Here is a 14,215-nt window from a genome sequence, read left to right on the forward strand (position 1 = left end):
TAAACCTTCCAGACCCATACGAGAGCAAATGCTTGGACAAAAATGACAGCAAGATACCTGGTTACAAGACATACACAATTCTTGGTTGTCTGTTGATGTGTGAAACAAAATATCTAATAGAAAAATGTGGCTGTCGGGATGTCGGAATGCCTGGTGAGTAAAATTGAGTTGTTAATCAACATTTCTACCTTGTTCATTTATTATTTAAAAAAGAAATGCAGAAATTGCGCTAACCCTTTAGCTCCCATTAGCGACAAAGGCAAGTAGGGAGAATTAGTAATCAGATTTTGGGAGTGAAGGGGTTAAGAGAGCTGTGATGTTTTTTAGAAGTAGGAAAAATCTTTTCTCTCGGAACTTGTTGGGTCGGAGTGTTCAGCCCAAATTCCCATGATGCAGCTGTTGAACATTATGCGATGAAATTGTCTCCCGAGTGGTCTTTTGATTGGCTTAATCTAATCGCCTGTTTGATTGATTGATTAATTTGATTGACAGCAATTAACGGTGCCAGAGAGTGCGATGGACTGGAAATATCAGATTGTGTGCTTAGAGAAAAAGGTAAAACTCTCCTTACACGTTTCTTTTCATTGCTTTATTTGTTTGTTGGTTTCAGTTGACGAATTTTATGAGCTGGTTGACAATGCTCCTTTTTTTTTATTAAGTATTTGGTGGAGTTTATGCCATATGAACTGAAAAAGAAATTAGCTGCGTCGTCGGACACGTCGCCTAGAAGTCAACGTTTCATTTTACTCACTGCCTTCCGTTTAACGTGTTTTACCGTGCACGTCCCTTCACCTCATGACATATGTTCCTGTAGATTGCAACATTTATGAACCTTTCCATACATTCCAGCAAATTTTCAGAAACTGAAAGGTGCACAGTGCAAATGTCCATTGCCTTGTGGTGCGACCTCATTCAGGCCTCTTCTGTCCTATGCTGCTTTTCCAAGTGATGAATATATTAAACAATCACAAGAATTATATGCGATGTACGGTCACAACGCATCAGAAGCCACCCTGGAGTTTCTCCAAGAGTACACGAGGTTTGTGTCATTGATGAATCCAGGAAAATAAAATTATAGGACTTAACGGATAAGATTAGATACGAACAAGGATGATAATTTTGTTGGGAATCGTGGCGCAGTTTGTGGGCTAAAATATATGTTGCACGCTTTTTAGGATTCTTTTGCTGTCTTTTTTACAGTTTGTAGTTTCTCAATGCCCTCCCAAGAGAAGATAGTAGTAATCAGTGCACTTTATGTTGTCGGACATAATGTGTTATAAGTCGACTTCCTCATACAGTCACTTTAATCCCTGCTGTACGGTTTGGGCTAAAATGACTCTGAGTCGGGCCCAAAACATATCAATGCACATGAACGTAAACTCTACTCTTCATTAGTAGATCTAAAAGCACACTTCCCCCAAAATTTCATGGTTCGCGGAAAGATTCAGACTACCTCTGCATTTAAATGATAAGTTGTTTTTTGTTATATCTCCATAGCAACAACATGTTGGAACTGGTGATATATTTTGAAGAATTAAGTTATCATGTCATTGAACAGACACCAGCTTATGATTCCGAAAGTCTTTTTGGTACGTAAGCTCGCTAATAGGAAACAAAGATGTTAAGTTGTTTGAAAACTGATATCCACAAGATTTCAGACCCAAACCAGACATCATAACATACCTTTACTACGACGACGAAAACTGTGGAAACTCATAACTCTGAAAATTTCTTTTTTTTTAATGTGTATCAAATTTGAAACCCAAAATTTACGATTGTCAATACACGTAGGCTTTAATTTAAGGGAGCGAAAGAACGTTATTTATACTGCGACGTGTTAACAACTACCTTAGCAAAAAGAAACTCCCAAGTATCAGTTTGGTAGGATAGAAAACTCCTATTTGTAGGGAAAACAAATTAAAAAAGGGAATGATGGTCAAGAATAACAGATATTGGAAAGCTACAAATTATAATATCTAGGCTGATTTTTCATCTCTTGGTCTGATACCAATAGATTGACGACGACGCCTTGAAAACAAGAAAATAAAATTACAGTGCCATAAGAGGATTCTGGGTTAATGTGACATTATTTGTATCTTCTTCACAGCCGAAATTGGTGGTCAAGTCGGGCTTTGTGTCGGTGCCAGTCTCCTTACCGTGCTTGAATTTTGTGACGTCATAATCGCCATCATTGGAATACGCTTTGGATTCCGCTAAGCATGCGCACAGATGTAAAGTTGGGTGTGAAGAATGCCAATGATGGCGAGTTTAAGTTACATAGAGTAATTCTGAGTTTGTACTTCGAAATATAATAGCGTCATAACATGGTGTGATTCTGAGAGTGAAGTTCCTATTGCCGACATGTTGCAGGTAGTATCCAGTGCGCCTGAACAATAACAATAACAATAACAATAACAATAACAATAAAAGTAACAGTAACAATAACAATAACAATAACAGTAACAATAACAGTAACAGTAACAGTAACGGTAACAGTAACAGTAACGGTAACGGAAACGGAAACGGTAACAGTAACGGTAACAGTAACAATAACGGTAGCAGTAACGGTAACAGTAACGGTAACAGTAACAGTAACGGTAACGGTAACGGTAACGGCAACGGCAACGGTAACAGTAACAGTAACAGTAACAATAAGAGTAACAGTAACAGCAACAATAACAATAACACTATTTGTTCATTTTCAACATTTGCAGATCTCTCTGAATTACTGGTAGGGTCAGACACTACACTCACAAACATACAAATATACGTGTATTTATATAGGTATACGTGTAATTATATAAATATAAAGATATAAATATAGTATAGTAACAATGTAGCAGAAAACGAATGCGCATACCTACGCACTGTTAATATACGAAGCATATTTAACTGATACGAACTCTGAGAAACGGTCAGTTCGGCTACGTAGCACATGACATGATGGTCCCGACCTCAGCGAATACGAGGTTTGGGACGAAATGACCCTGTTAGAAATTATTAAATAAGGTATTTATTTACAGCGTATTCATCCTGTTATATTCACTGTGTTTACTGACCTGGAAAGTTAGCCAGTACAGTAAAGCCGACTGCTTACGACTGTTCTTTAGCGAACAGTAACTCGACCACTCTCGGGAGCAGGTTTTAAATCGCACCACTTTGATGTTTATTTTGGCACAAAGCCGACTAAGGTGCATGTCTAAGTTGTGACGATTTGGCCACACTGAAGGGGCGCAGCGAGGCATTGTCATAAACAATTTATCGATAGAGTAAGTCAATCGATAATCTTTCTAGCTCGTTTGGTGAATATTCCAAGGCTAAAGAGTACCTTGAAAAGGCACTTGCAATCAGAATTGAAATTCGTGGCAGAGTTGGAGAATCACTAGGAGAAGCAACAGATTATGGATGGATATTGGTGATAAAGAAGCAAAAGTTGACAATCTTTCTAAGTCATGAAGAGCGGAGTTTAATGCTAAACAAACTTCCAAACTCTTTAATGTATCTTCGTCAATGCACTCAGACAATGCAGTTCCTTTTACATGCCACCTTGCAGAACAAATATCAAACAGTTTTCTCCATGTTTCTAAGGACCTAAATTTTTCAATTCTCTGAATATTGAAATCCAAAATGTTGACTCACTGTTCCTGTTCAAGTCTAAATTGCGGACATTATTCTTGAGTTGAATCCCTTCTTATGCCCTTATTATTAATTTTTTTTTCTTAAGATGCCCAAGTATATGTTTGTTTGAGTGCCTGCTATTGTTGTCTTTGTCTTGTTTGCTTGGGTGTGTGTTTTTCCTTTTTAAACTTAAAATATTTTGTACCTAAATCACGCCAAAAAACTGATACTACACTTTTGTAAAATATGAGGAGCCCCTTGGTTTCCCTACGGGTTTCCTCGTCACATGCTAAATCTTCAGTTATATCATATCAATGTACATGTAATTCCTTTTATTTCTACTGATGTATCTTAAATTACAAAATGTGGCAAAAATAAACAATACATGTACAATACATATATCTTATTAACCAAGCGCGAGGGCCGTACTGAGAGAATATCGGCCCGAGGTCTTGACAGTACGGACCGAGCGCAGCGAGGTCCGTACAAAAAAGACCGAGGGCCGATATTCTTCCAGTACGGTCCCGAGCAAGCTTGGTTAATAAGAGATTTATTATACGACTGAAGTTCAAAGGGACACAAGTGCGGTATCATTCGGGACCATTCGGGACAGTGCCCGGTCCAATACTTAGAGAATATTGGACCGGCGATAGAGCATTTTGATTGGTTGATTTTAGTTATTGGCCCTATGACTGCCCGAGTCGTGTAATAAAATACAATACTCAAGTGTTTGAAGAGCTACGTGATTCTCTTGGAGTCAATGATCTCTGAGTTCAAAACATCGTTTTTGAAGGAGAGCGGTGCTTTTCCCTACAAGATTTTAAGTAGGTTGCTCTCCACCCCTGGAAATCCTCGTGATGCGCTGCTGTATGGGAAGTAAACGTTTCAAGGCTCATCATCCCCGAATTAGCCAATCAGGGGACGTAAAAAGCACTATCAACCTGTATTGCTCATACTGATGATTAATATTATTATGGTCATCCAATCAGAGTGCGTTTTGATTTATATCACCAGCTAACAGCAGCTTTATATATGAAATTGCCTGTATGTTGCCATTTGTTTCGCTACTGGATTTTGTGAAATTAAAGGGCTATGTTTTCTTCCTTCTATCTTCAAATCTTCCCCCTCTTTCCCAATTCTCAAACTGTTTTTGGGATCTGCGTTAATGATGCTTTCCAGGAAATTGGTTTCATTGAAATCGAAAACAAAAACAGCCAAAATATTCATGTAAAAAACTTTCACGTCAATGCACAATTTTTCAATCAATTTTTCATCTAATAAGCTTCTAAAAGTCTCAAAGGACAGTAACCCTTAGGGTATATTATATTCTGTAATACGATCACGCAAGATATAATCATGATTATCTGCAGACGCAACAGAGCCCTGTCGCGAGCCTTTTCAGAACTTCCCCTAAGAGCAGTCACAGCCCACTCTTTCATTTCAACGGTTTGGTTTGCAAATGATATCCAAGCCAACTCCACTTGCAATGAGAGATATTCATTATACAGGGACTTAAGGGTCGCAAACGATAATTTATACGAAGGTGTAGTCTGATCGTCCGGGTGAGTGTAGTCCTGAGAAGGACTGTTGTCGGTGGTAGTGACTGACGTTTCGACAACCTGTGCGGAAGTCATCATCAGAGTCAAGTGAATGATTGTTGTCAGTAGACTGTTCTTATTCCAGTTTGTGTGAAATGATCGGTGGGTTCTGCCGTGATATTATTGGCTGTAAGACTCATGTGACGTAAGTCGGTCGTGATTGGTCTGTTTCGATCTGTCGGTAAAGTTAGGTCGTTCTTTTTCGGTCGTTTGTGATGTTTATGTCGTGAATGAGTCGTTTGTATGGAGCGGGTAGTTGTTGACATCTGTTTAGGGGAGTCTGTTCTAAGTTGGTAAACCAGCTTTCCAGAGTCAGTCGTTGAAAATAGTCAGTGCTGTAGGTTAGGCACTGCGCAGAGTCCCAGTCAATGTTGTGGTTGGTAAGTCGATGGTGTTCAGCAATGTGATTGCTGACATCACCTTTCCTCGTCGCCCGTCTGTGTTCAGTCGGTCTTGTTGTGAGGTTTCTGCCAGTCTCACCGATGTAGGAGGCTTGGCAGTCGGAACAATTGATCTTATAAATCGTTCCCTGTCTGTTTATCGGTTCGTCTTTGTCTTTAACGTTGGTTAGTAACTGACGTAGTGTGGTGATGGGTTTGTGGGCGACGCGGATATTGAAGGGTAGTAAGATGCGCGAGATGTTTTCAGACATGCCTGTTATGTACGGTATGGTTGCTGTAGTCGTAGGGGTTGCGGTGTCGTTTGTTTCGGTAGTGGTAGTGGGTCGGTGAGTGTTTCGTCGGATGAAGTCGTTGTTGTAGTTGTTCTTCGTAAAAACACGGTGAAGGTATTTGTTCTCGTCGGATAAGCTGTCTGTCGAGTCGCATACTTGTTGTGCGCGTCGTGTTAGAGTTCTGATAGTTGTGCCTTTGTGTGATGTAGGGTTGTAGGATGACTCGTCTAGTAATCTGTCGGTGTGTGTCGGTTTCCTGTAAACTGTCGTCCGTAATGAGTTGTCGTTGTGGCTTACCAGGCAGTCTAGAAAAGGAAGTTTGCCATTTTCTTCGACTTCTCTGGTAAACTGTATGTCAGTGTTTTGTTCATTAAGGTGGTGGTGGAATGCGTCAATTTCGTCGTGTCGAACGGCGGTGAATGTGTCGTCAACGTAACGTAACCAAACCAGTATCGTTTGTCAGCAAGTCGAAAGGGCGCGTTCCTCGATGTTCTGCATCACAATTCGCCTTGCAGTGATTCACTGATTGGAGCGGAGGAATGCCAGAGTCCATTTGGGACGTATGAGTTCTCTATTCCTATAATAATAATAGTAATAATAATAATAATATTAATAAATATTTAAATTGAAGCTCCCCCTGAGGGGCTTTTCAACCACAATGTAAACTAACTAAGTGCTTAAAGTGCTACTGCGACAAAATTTTTGCATTTTATTTTCCAAATTTTCTGGTGTTAACTTCACCAGTTAGACCCTAAACTACAAATATAAGCGTAAGTTTTTCAAATTTGACAACGTTATTCCCTAAAAACAGCGCCGCGAAGACATTAAAAATTCTTCCGCCATTACTCGAACAACACACTGGAGAGCCCGCGAAAATAACTACAGCAGTTTTAGTTGTGACGTCATCGACTCACTTCGACAACGTCGCGAAGGCATGTCTTTACAAGGAATACGCAAAAGAGAGCTGGGAAACAATTCTTGCGAATTTCATTCCTTCTTTCCGGCGGAACCAGAAAAACAACTCTCCCTCGGCATACCAAATTAGCCACGTTTGTTGAGGCGTTGACGTCACTTCCGTTCTCGACCCAGTTTCTTCTTCTTCGCGCGGAGTTCTGTAGTTCGAAGAATGGCAGCCGTTTAGATGGCTAATCTACAGGGAAAATAATATTACTTGTCGATGGAGTTTTGCCTTAAGATTTGGCAAATTTGTTACTTAGGGTAAGTACTTTCAACCTCCGAGGAGAAAAGAAAAGGTGCATTTTTTGGTCGCAGTAGCACTTTTAAAATCCCCGCTGGCAGGAGGCAGACCAGTGGGCTATTTATGGAGCGCAGCCGAGGAGTTGAACTAGGGGCAACCGAGAACAAATCCAGTAAGTGGCGGGTTGGAGGATTTGAACCCGGGACACCGGATTACAAGTCCGGCACCCTGACCACTCGGCCACACCGCCTCCTACAGAGAAAACACTGCCGTGCGAAACCGATAGTCAAGCGATGACAAACAAGAAGTGCAATGATTTCGATGTAAGCTGTTTAACTATAAATTTGGGTACTCCCCCAGGAGGTTATTTGGATATAGGTCAACCCCTATGCAAGTTAGTTTTGGATTTTTAAATGATACAAACATTCGAAGTGTACTTTCTCAGTAAAATACACTTAAAATCAAACTGTGGCGTCACGTGCCGCACATTAAGTATCAACATAAGGTAATTTTCGAATTCGTATATTATTTCTACAGAACGGAGTATCTATCGCAGTTATAATGATTTTTTACAAAAAGAAAAGAAAAAGAAAGTATAAATTTATCTTGGGCTCTTAGCCATGATTGACCCCTCCGGAAGTATCTTCAGTAGAGGAAATAAAGGTAAAGCTTTAGTCTGGTCTTTTTCTGGTTGGCTCGTAAACGGATAGTTATCCAAATGAGGTGAAGAAAGTAGATAATTTAGTCGATGAAATCACCAAAAGCATGATAGAAGAGGGAAAAGGGGGCCTGTTTCTCCACAAATTCTCCCCCCACCCTTCCCCAGCCCCTTCTTTAGGGAAATTCTCTAATCGATAGAACTTATGTATAAGCTTTTCAGCATTATACTTCCTTCATTCAAAACAAACCTAACTTCTGCGTCTCCACAGATCTCTGGGTTCTAGAGACCATTTACGAATTCTACGTCGGTGGAATGGACATATCCTAAAATGATGTACCTGTATCCTCTCTCTTTCTCCCTTAAATATCTTCCTTATGACATCGAGGTCAACGTTTTATTTACACATATTTTCAGCTAACCATGTTTACCAACATGAATATATGGATGTCATTTTTGTACTGGTCGGATCAATGCCCTACTGGATCGGATGATCCAAAGTGTGGAGGCTTTAACTAAGGCCAAAGGGTCGTCGCATAAGCCTGTTATTTTTTTGAGGCATCTACCCGTACTGTAGAGTATATGCTTTAACAGAAAGATTGTTAAAGTGATTGAACTGAAAAAACTGGTGATGTCCTTGACTTTGTCTTTCTTTCAATCAACAATGTAACACAAAAGATCAAACCCCACCTTTAACAGACAGCTCATTCTTTGTTTGCAATAAAAATAATCTTTAGATTCTCGCCATTCCCCTTTCTTTAAGGGAAAAGAAATGTCCCAAAAGCGACTTGCAACCTCATAAAAGAGCAGCCACATTTATGTTTAACAATTATTCTACGAAGGCGAGGTGAATATCGTCAAATAATCCCCGAGACGAAGTCGAGGGGATTATTCGACAATATTCACCGAACCTGAGGCGAATGATTGTTTTAGTATAATTTCATATAAGGAACCGTTCGACCCATCAGATTGCTGGAAACTCTTTGCTCAGCTCTGAAATTATACTAAAACAATCATTCGCCTCAGGTTCGGTGAATATTGTCGAATAATCCCCTCGACTTCGTCTCGGGGATTATTTGACGATATTCACCTCGCCTTCGTTGAATAATTGTTAAATATAGATTTAACCAAGCCTAAAAGCGGAGCTCCCAAGTTCGTAATATTAATGATAACATAAAAGATGTGCATTTGCCAAGACTCGGCCTGAGACACCCCTCCCTTCGGCGTTTTGATAGTCCCCCCTACCCTACCCGTGCAATCTGAAGGCACGTACGTACGTACGTAAGTACGCTCGGTCAGTCACGTGACAACCAAACGAAAAGAGGTTGACCATATTCCATGGGTATGGGGTTCTGCCCCACACGCGCGAAGCGCGCGTGGGAGCCCCGCTATAAAAAAATTGTTGAATATGTTGAATTTTTTACGTAAATTTCAGTTGGCACGAGTATGTATAGCTCTTCCTTCAACCGTTTGCCTAAGAGATTTTTTTAGGGTGCTTTTTAGGAGATGGGATTATTCTCGGGAAAGAAAGTTCAGGAAAGAAAGTTAGCAAAATATGTACAAAATGGCAAGCCCTCATATTTTTTATTGGTTCCAACAAGCAGCAAATTAATCTCTCTTCTTTATCCTCTTCGTAAAGATGAAAAGCGGTGCTTAATCTCAGAATAATGGTACTCAAGTGCTGCCAAGTTCTTCTTTTAATTACGTATCAATTCTGAACACATTTTACTCATATTAACTTTCTCATAATTGTCAATTATTTGACTTCTATGTCGACACAAGGGCAATCAAAATGTTGTTCCGGAGTTTTTATTTCTTCTTTCTACTGTAACTTGACCGCATTAATTCTTAAACATACGTCAAAAATTGATTGCCGAAAGACCTTAGGTTTTAGTCACTGAACGTTAGGCTAAACTGCAGGATGATGCTAGTTAGTTTACTTGTATTTCTTTCGACCTCGTTTCTCTCAAACATACCGACCAATTTAAATGAAGTGGTCGAGAATTTACCGTATAATCAACAGTTGCTCTAACAATACTTTTTGCCTACTTGTGTAAATCATATTCGCATTATCGTTCCCGGAGCTATGACATAACTACAGAAGCACAAGGCGAACTGGCTATTAATTAAGAGTACAACATCCCTTACTGTTTCGGATTAATGCAGCCTAACATCATTCTCGGTGTGTCGGCAGCGTTCCTCTCCAGGGAACAGATTCACCAATGGCCAACCTCGTGGGGTAAGGTGTTTCTCCACTCGCGAAACACTCATTTCAGTCTGGTTGAGGCACTTGGGATCCTTCACATTATTGCTCATGACCGCGAAAGACTCTGCACGGTTGTCTTTGGCATGGTTAGAATCTCTCCATACACAGCAGCCTGCAGTCCAGAGCGCGCTCGGGATAGCAAGTTTTACCTCGTCAAGGCGGACTTCGGAGTGGAATATGTTGACATTCCCATTGTCAGCAATGATTCCTTCCATGTCATATTCGGAGGTTCCGGTTAGTAGATACAGAGTTCCATTGCGGGAACGACTTCCACAAGTCTGTATAGCGAAACGACGAATCTTCGCCTCGAAAATTTCCCATTGTCCGCTATTAGATGCAATATATTGTGGTGCCACATTGGTGAGGGTGAATGTTGCCTCCAGACTGTGTATATCGAATGTATTTATACCTGCAGGATTCATGTGGCCCTTACTGAGAGGCTCTCGTTTGATTAATTTTTTGTACGCATCGTATAAGCCAGGGACACCTTGAAGGAAAAAAAAGCGTGTAAGTGGAAAAACACGTTCTTAAGTCTCACTTAGTATCAGAAAATTACTACCTGTTGATGTACCTTTTTCCAAAAATACTGAAAATATTTGGGCGACGTTTAGTCTAAAGGTCATATTGGTTTTCCAAGATCATCAAAGGAGCTAAGCCACGGAATCGAATGTTACTTTGTCTTTCAGTGGGATGTGAGAATTACTTGCAATTTGAAAGAAACTACCGCATAATGGTTAGAAAAGCACTAAAATGGCGATTGAAAAGCATGAAAGGATGTGTGCAGTGAACAAGATGATCACATATTACAGAAGACAATAAGAAAGAGGAATCAGCCAAAGTTTTCCAAGATGAGAAATCCGTTCATCGGCTTCTTTGATGACCTAACTACCAAGAATCATCTACAATGAATATATGAAGTTCATATATTTTGAACTGCGGTATTAGATACGTATGATGCACGATCCTCGCAGTAGAGAGCGTTATCTATGCAATAGCGAAAATCAGATTGAAAAAAAAAAAAAAATCAGGCCTGTACGGGATTCGAACCACTGACCTCTGCGATACTAGTGCAGCGCTCTACCAATTGAGCTAACAAGCCAACTGGGAGCAGGCCGTTAAGTCTGCTCCCAGTTGGCTTGTCAGCTCAATTGGTAGAGCGCTGCATTAGTATCGCAGAGGTTAGTGGTTCGAATCCCGTACAGGCCTGATTTTTTTCAGGTCTGATTTTCGCTATTGCATAAATAGCGCTCTCTACGGCGAGGATCGTACATCATACGTAAGAATCATCTATAGGTTAGAAATTTGCAGGAGTAAACTGAAGATGATAGTTTCGACCGTTGTTAGGAGAACCTTCTTGAAAAATATAAAGTGATATTAAAGTGCAAACTTAAGGTCACCACCTGGAGGATTCCTCCACCGCCCTTTCGCATCTTTTCTGTGGAATTTTCCAATGAAAGGCGCCTGTTGCGGGGTCACTTTGTAAGCAGAGTAAAAGGGGATGTTCCTCTCCGGATCAAACAGTGAGACGAAGTAAGGTGGAGTGTCTTTGGGATCCCTAGGAAGTAACTGCTGAATTTCTTGTCCCCGATGGATACCAGGGAGACCTTCTGGATGTCTGTTCCCCGCGAAATATGGTGCTGGCCGTGGCGACCAAGTCTTTCTTTGCCTGATGGGTCCAGCTTCTCTCCAAGTTTCTCAAAAAAGAAAACAAAGGTTTTAAACATAAATTGTCAATAATTAATTTCTCATAGAGGCTGAAGTAACCGAAACATGCAATCTCTCTTGTTTTCCCCTTCCCAGTCATATTCTACTTGTTTCAGTCTCAGAAAACACAACACAATGGCCCAATAATTATCTCTGTTCATGAGTAATTATCTGTCTATTGAAAAATCACGTGGATCAACTGCCGTCGTCGAAGAAACCAGGACATTTATGACATTCGCGAGACATAAGCAACCTTACTGAACACGATCTGAGGGGGATTTCATTGGTCTCTACTGGGTTCACCATCCCACACTCATAAAATCGTTTTAGTTTGTGGTTTACTTACCGAGGTGGGAGGCTTGACTGGACAATGCACCCACTAGAAGCACAAGGATAATTGAAAAGGACCGAACATCTTTTATTGGAAGCATTGCCACAGGTTCCAAAGGTATCTGCTTATTAACGCTGTAAAACGCAACAACACAAACGCACGAACGGTTAGAAATATTGTATTCATTTCCCTGAAGGTATTCAGATCCTCTTAGAGACAATCTTCGATGAAAATTTTGCGATATCAAATATGTGATATGATGCTACAGTCTTTTCCATCAGCTAGCACTCTTGTAATTCATTTCAGGAAACTCGTCCTTGATGAATAGATAAAAAAACAATCATTTCAATATTCTGAAATGAAAAATGCTCAGTACGGAAGTGGTGACCGTGAAGTGGTGACCGTGAAATAAGGAAATCTTACCTCAGAGAATACAACTTCGCTTGGTTCTTCAATACACAATAGATGATAACTCGTATAATGTGCCCACAGCCAGTGTCTATACTTATATACAAATGCAATTTACTCAGAACCTAATTTTGATTACAAAAATATGGAAACAGAAATCTTGTTGTCATGTTTTCATTTTTAAGAGCCATGACTTAATTTTTAGTGAGGTCAATTCACTTCGTTTAGCTCAAGTTTGACGCACGGATTGAAAAGTCATGTTTTATCACAATTGGCGGTAATGTCGCCCTCTGATTGGCCAATTTGCCGTCTTTGATAAGAGTACAGATAACGCTGATTGCGTCAACATGTCACACAACCAGTCATGTACTAAAACAATCGCTTTATTTGAGGTCGATATTGGGATAAAAAAACAAATCGCGGACTCGCTCGGCTGCGCCTCGGAGTACATAACATTTTGACCACTATGTTGATGAAAATCGTAACGGTTAGCGATAAGAGTACAGATCACGCTGAACCATTGTTAATTTGTTATTTTGATCGAGTAAACCAAGCGAAAAGGCTGTGGTGAGTTTTTAAAACCGAGCTCGCACAATTGCTGTTGAGACTTGGTCGAAAAATGGTCGGGTGGACATGATTAAACAGAGTATACGAGAAAACAGGAAGTCCAATCTAAGTTTGTAACATTTCGAGATGGAAAACGAAATCTTCACGTCACACATTCACTTATTTTTGTTTATGTCATCCTTGCGGATAATAGTATTGATGATAAAAACCTTTCCAAACAGAATAAGCTCCCAAATATATCTCGTTTTCTGAAGTTGAGTTGGAAACCGAAATTTTGACCTCATCACTCCGGAATGCATTTGTTGGTATAAGGTTATTTTGCTCCTAAAGGCTAATCATTAAGTCAAAGCACGTATTCCGCCATTTTCAAAAGTCACTGTCGTCACTTCCTCTGTATAATATCAGTACTTTTCTATAGAATCAATATTGATTTAATTTTTTTTATCACCTTAGGAATTTTTAGCGGTTTTCCCTCACATCATAACAGTTTGAGAGGTGGTTTGTTAATCATGCAACACGATCGAGGCAAGAGTTAGAGTCATGAAACACTACATGATATCATTATAACCCGATGTCATGACTGGTATTCAGTTTGTGGACTTAAAATGGGTATACTAAAAGAAAGGAGGGATGGTTTATATCAACTGCTGAGGTTTTTTTTAAATATAAATACGTGCATTTCAGCTACATAGGATGCTTTTTCAAAGTTGCGTAACAGCACTCGAGAGGCTAACCTTTCTCTCGGCGACGCCTCAAGTAACTCTGATAAAGATTGAGGGTGTACGCTCAAGCGTCAACTTTGCAGTTATAAGGCAAATTGTTGTGTAGGAAGATAAACAATGGAGACGTTTTTTACTTTTGTAGAGCCCTTGCAAAACATCGCACACGTGTTTATGACTCCATAAAGATCCAGCAAAACCGTGATGTGTTTGTAACTCCTGTCCGGCGCAGGATTAAATATCGCACAGCCATGAGATATCGCTGCTCTAGAGGACTTCATGAACAGCTTTCATAACGTTTGTAAACCATTTTCCCTAAATTATGTGTTTGGGTCTTCAATTATAACTTTCATTGAACGTTCTCATGATGACATACTTGGAAACCCAAGATACAAAAATAGTATACTCCCTTGAAACAGTTTATATATCTACTTCTGTTGACTCGCTAGCTCTGTAAACTTGGGGGTATGGGTTG

At 40.1% G+C, this 14,215-nt stretch overlaps 2 protein-coding genes across 2 annotated transcripts in view; one reads left to right on the forward strand and one right to left on the reverse strand.

The window, feature by feature from the left end:
- The window catches only part of LOC111320792 (acid-sensing ion channel 4-A), a 12,032-nt gene extending 9,005 nt beyond the window's left edge, over positions 1 to 3,027 (forward strand). Inside the window, exons 4-8 of the mRNA XM_088728415.1 lie at positions 1 to 153; positions 493 to 555; positions 850 to 1,039; positions 1,498 to 1,589; positions 2,108 to 3,027. The exon at positions 1 to 153 is cut by the window's left edge and continues 4 nt beyond it. Of these exons, the coding sequence (XP_088584541.1) occupies positions 1 to 153; positions 493 to 555; positions 850 to 1,039; positions 1,498 to 1,589; positions 2,108 to 2,217 (608 nt within the window). The 3' untranslated portion in view covers positions 2,218 to 3,027. The remainder of the gene's footprint in view (positions 154 to 492; positions 556 to 849; positions 1,040 to 1,497; positions 1,590 to 2,107) is intronic.
- Positions 3,028 to 9,303: 6,276 nt separating this feature from the next.
- On the reverse strand, positions 9,304 to 12,593 carry LOC111320773 (nuclease EXOG, mitochondrial). Its single transcript, XM_022923470.2, has 4 exons — positions 12,470 to 12,593; positions 12,062 to 12,180; positions 11,412 to 11,705; positions 9,304 to 10,498 (listed from the first exon to the last, which is right to left on the reverse strand). Exons 2-4 carry the CDS (start codon positions 12,144 to 12,146, stop codon positions 9,903 to 9,905), a joined length of 975 nt encoding a protein of 324 aa, XP_022779205.1. The 5' UTR covers positions 12,147 to 12,180; positions 12,470 to 12,593; the 3' UTR covers positions 9,304 to 9,902.
- Positions 12,594 to 14,215: the final 1,622 nt, after the last annotated feature.

The sequence above is a fragment of the Stylophora pistillata genome, chromosome 7 (genome assembly GCF_964205215.1).
Source record: "Stylophora pistillata chromosome 7, jaStyPist1.2, whole genome shotgun sequence".
NCBI lineage: Eukaryota > Metazoa > Cnidaria > Anthozoa > Scleractinia > Pocilloporidae > Stylophora > Stylophora pistillata.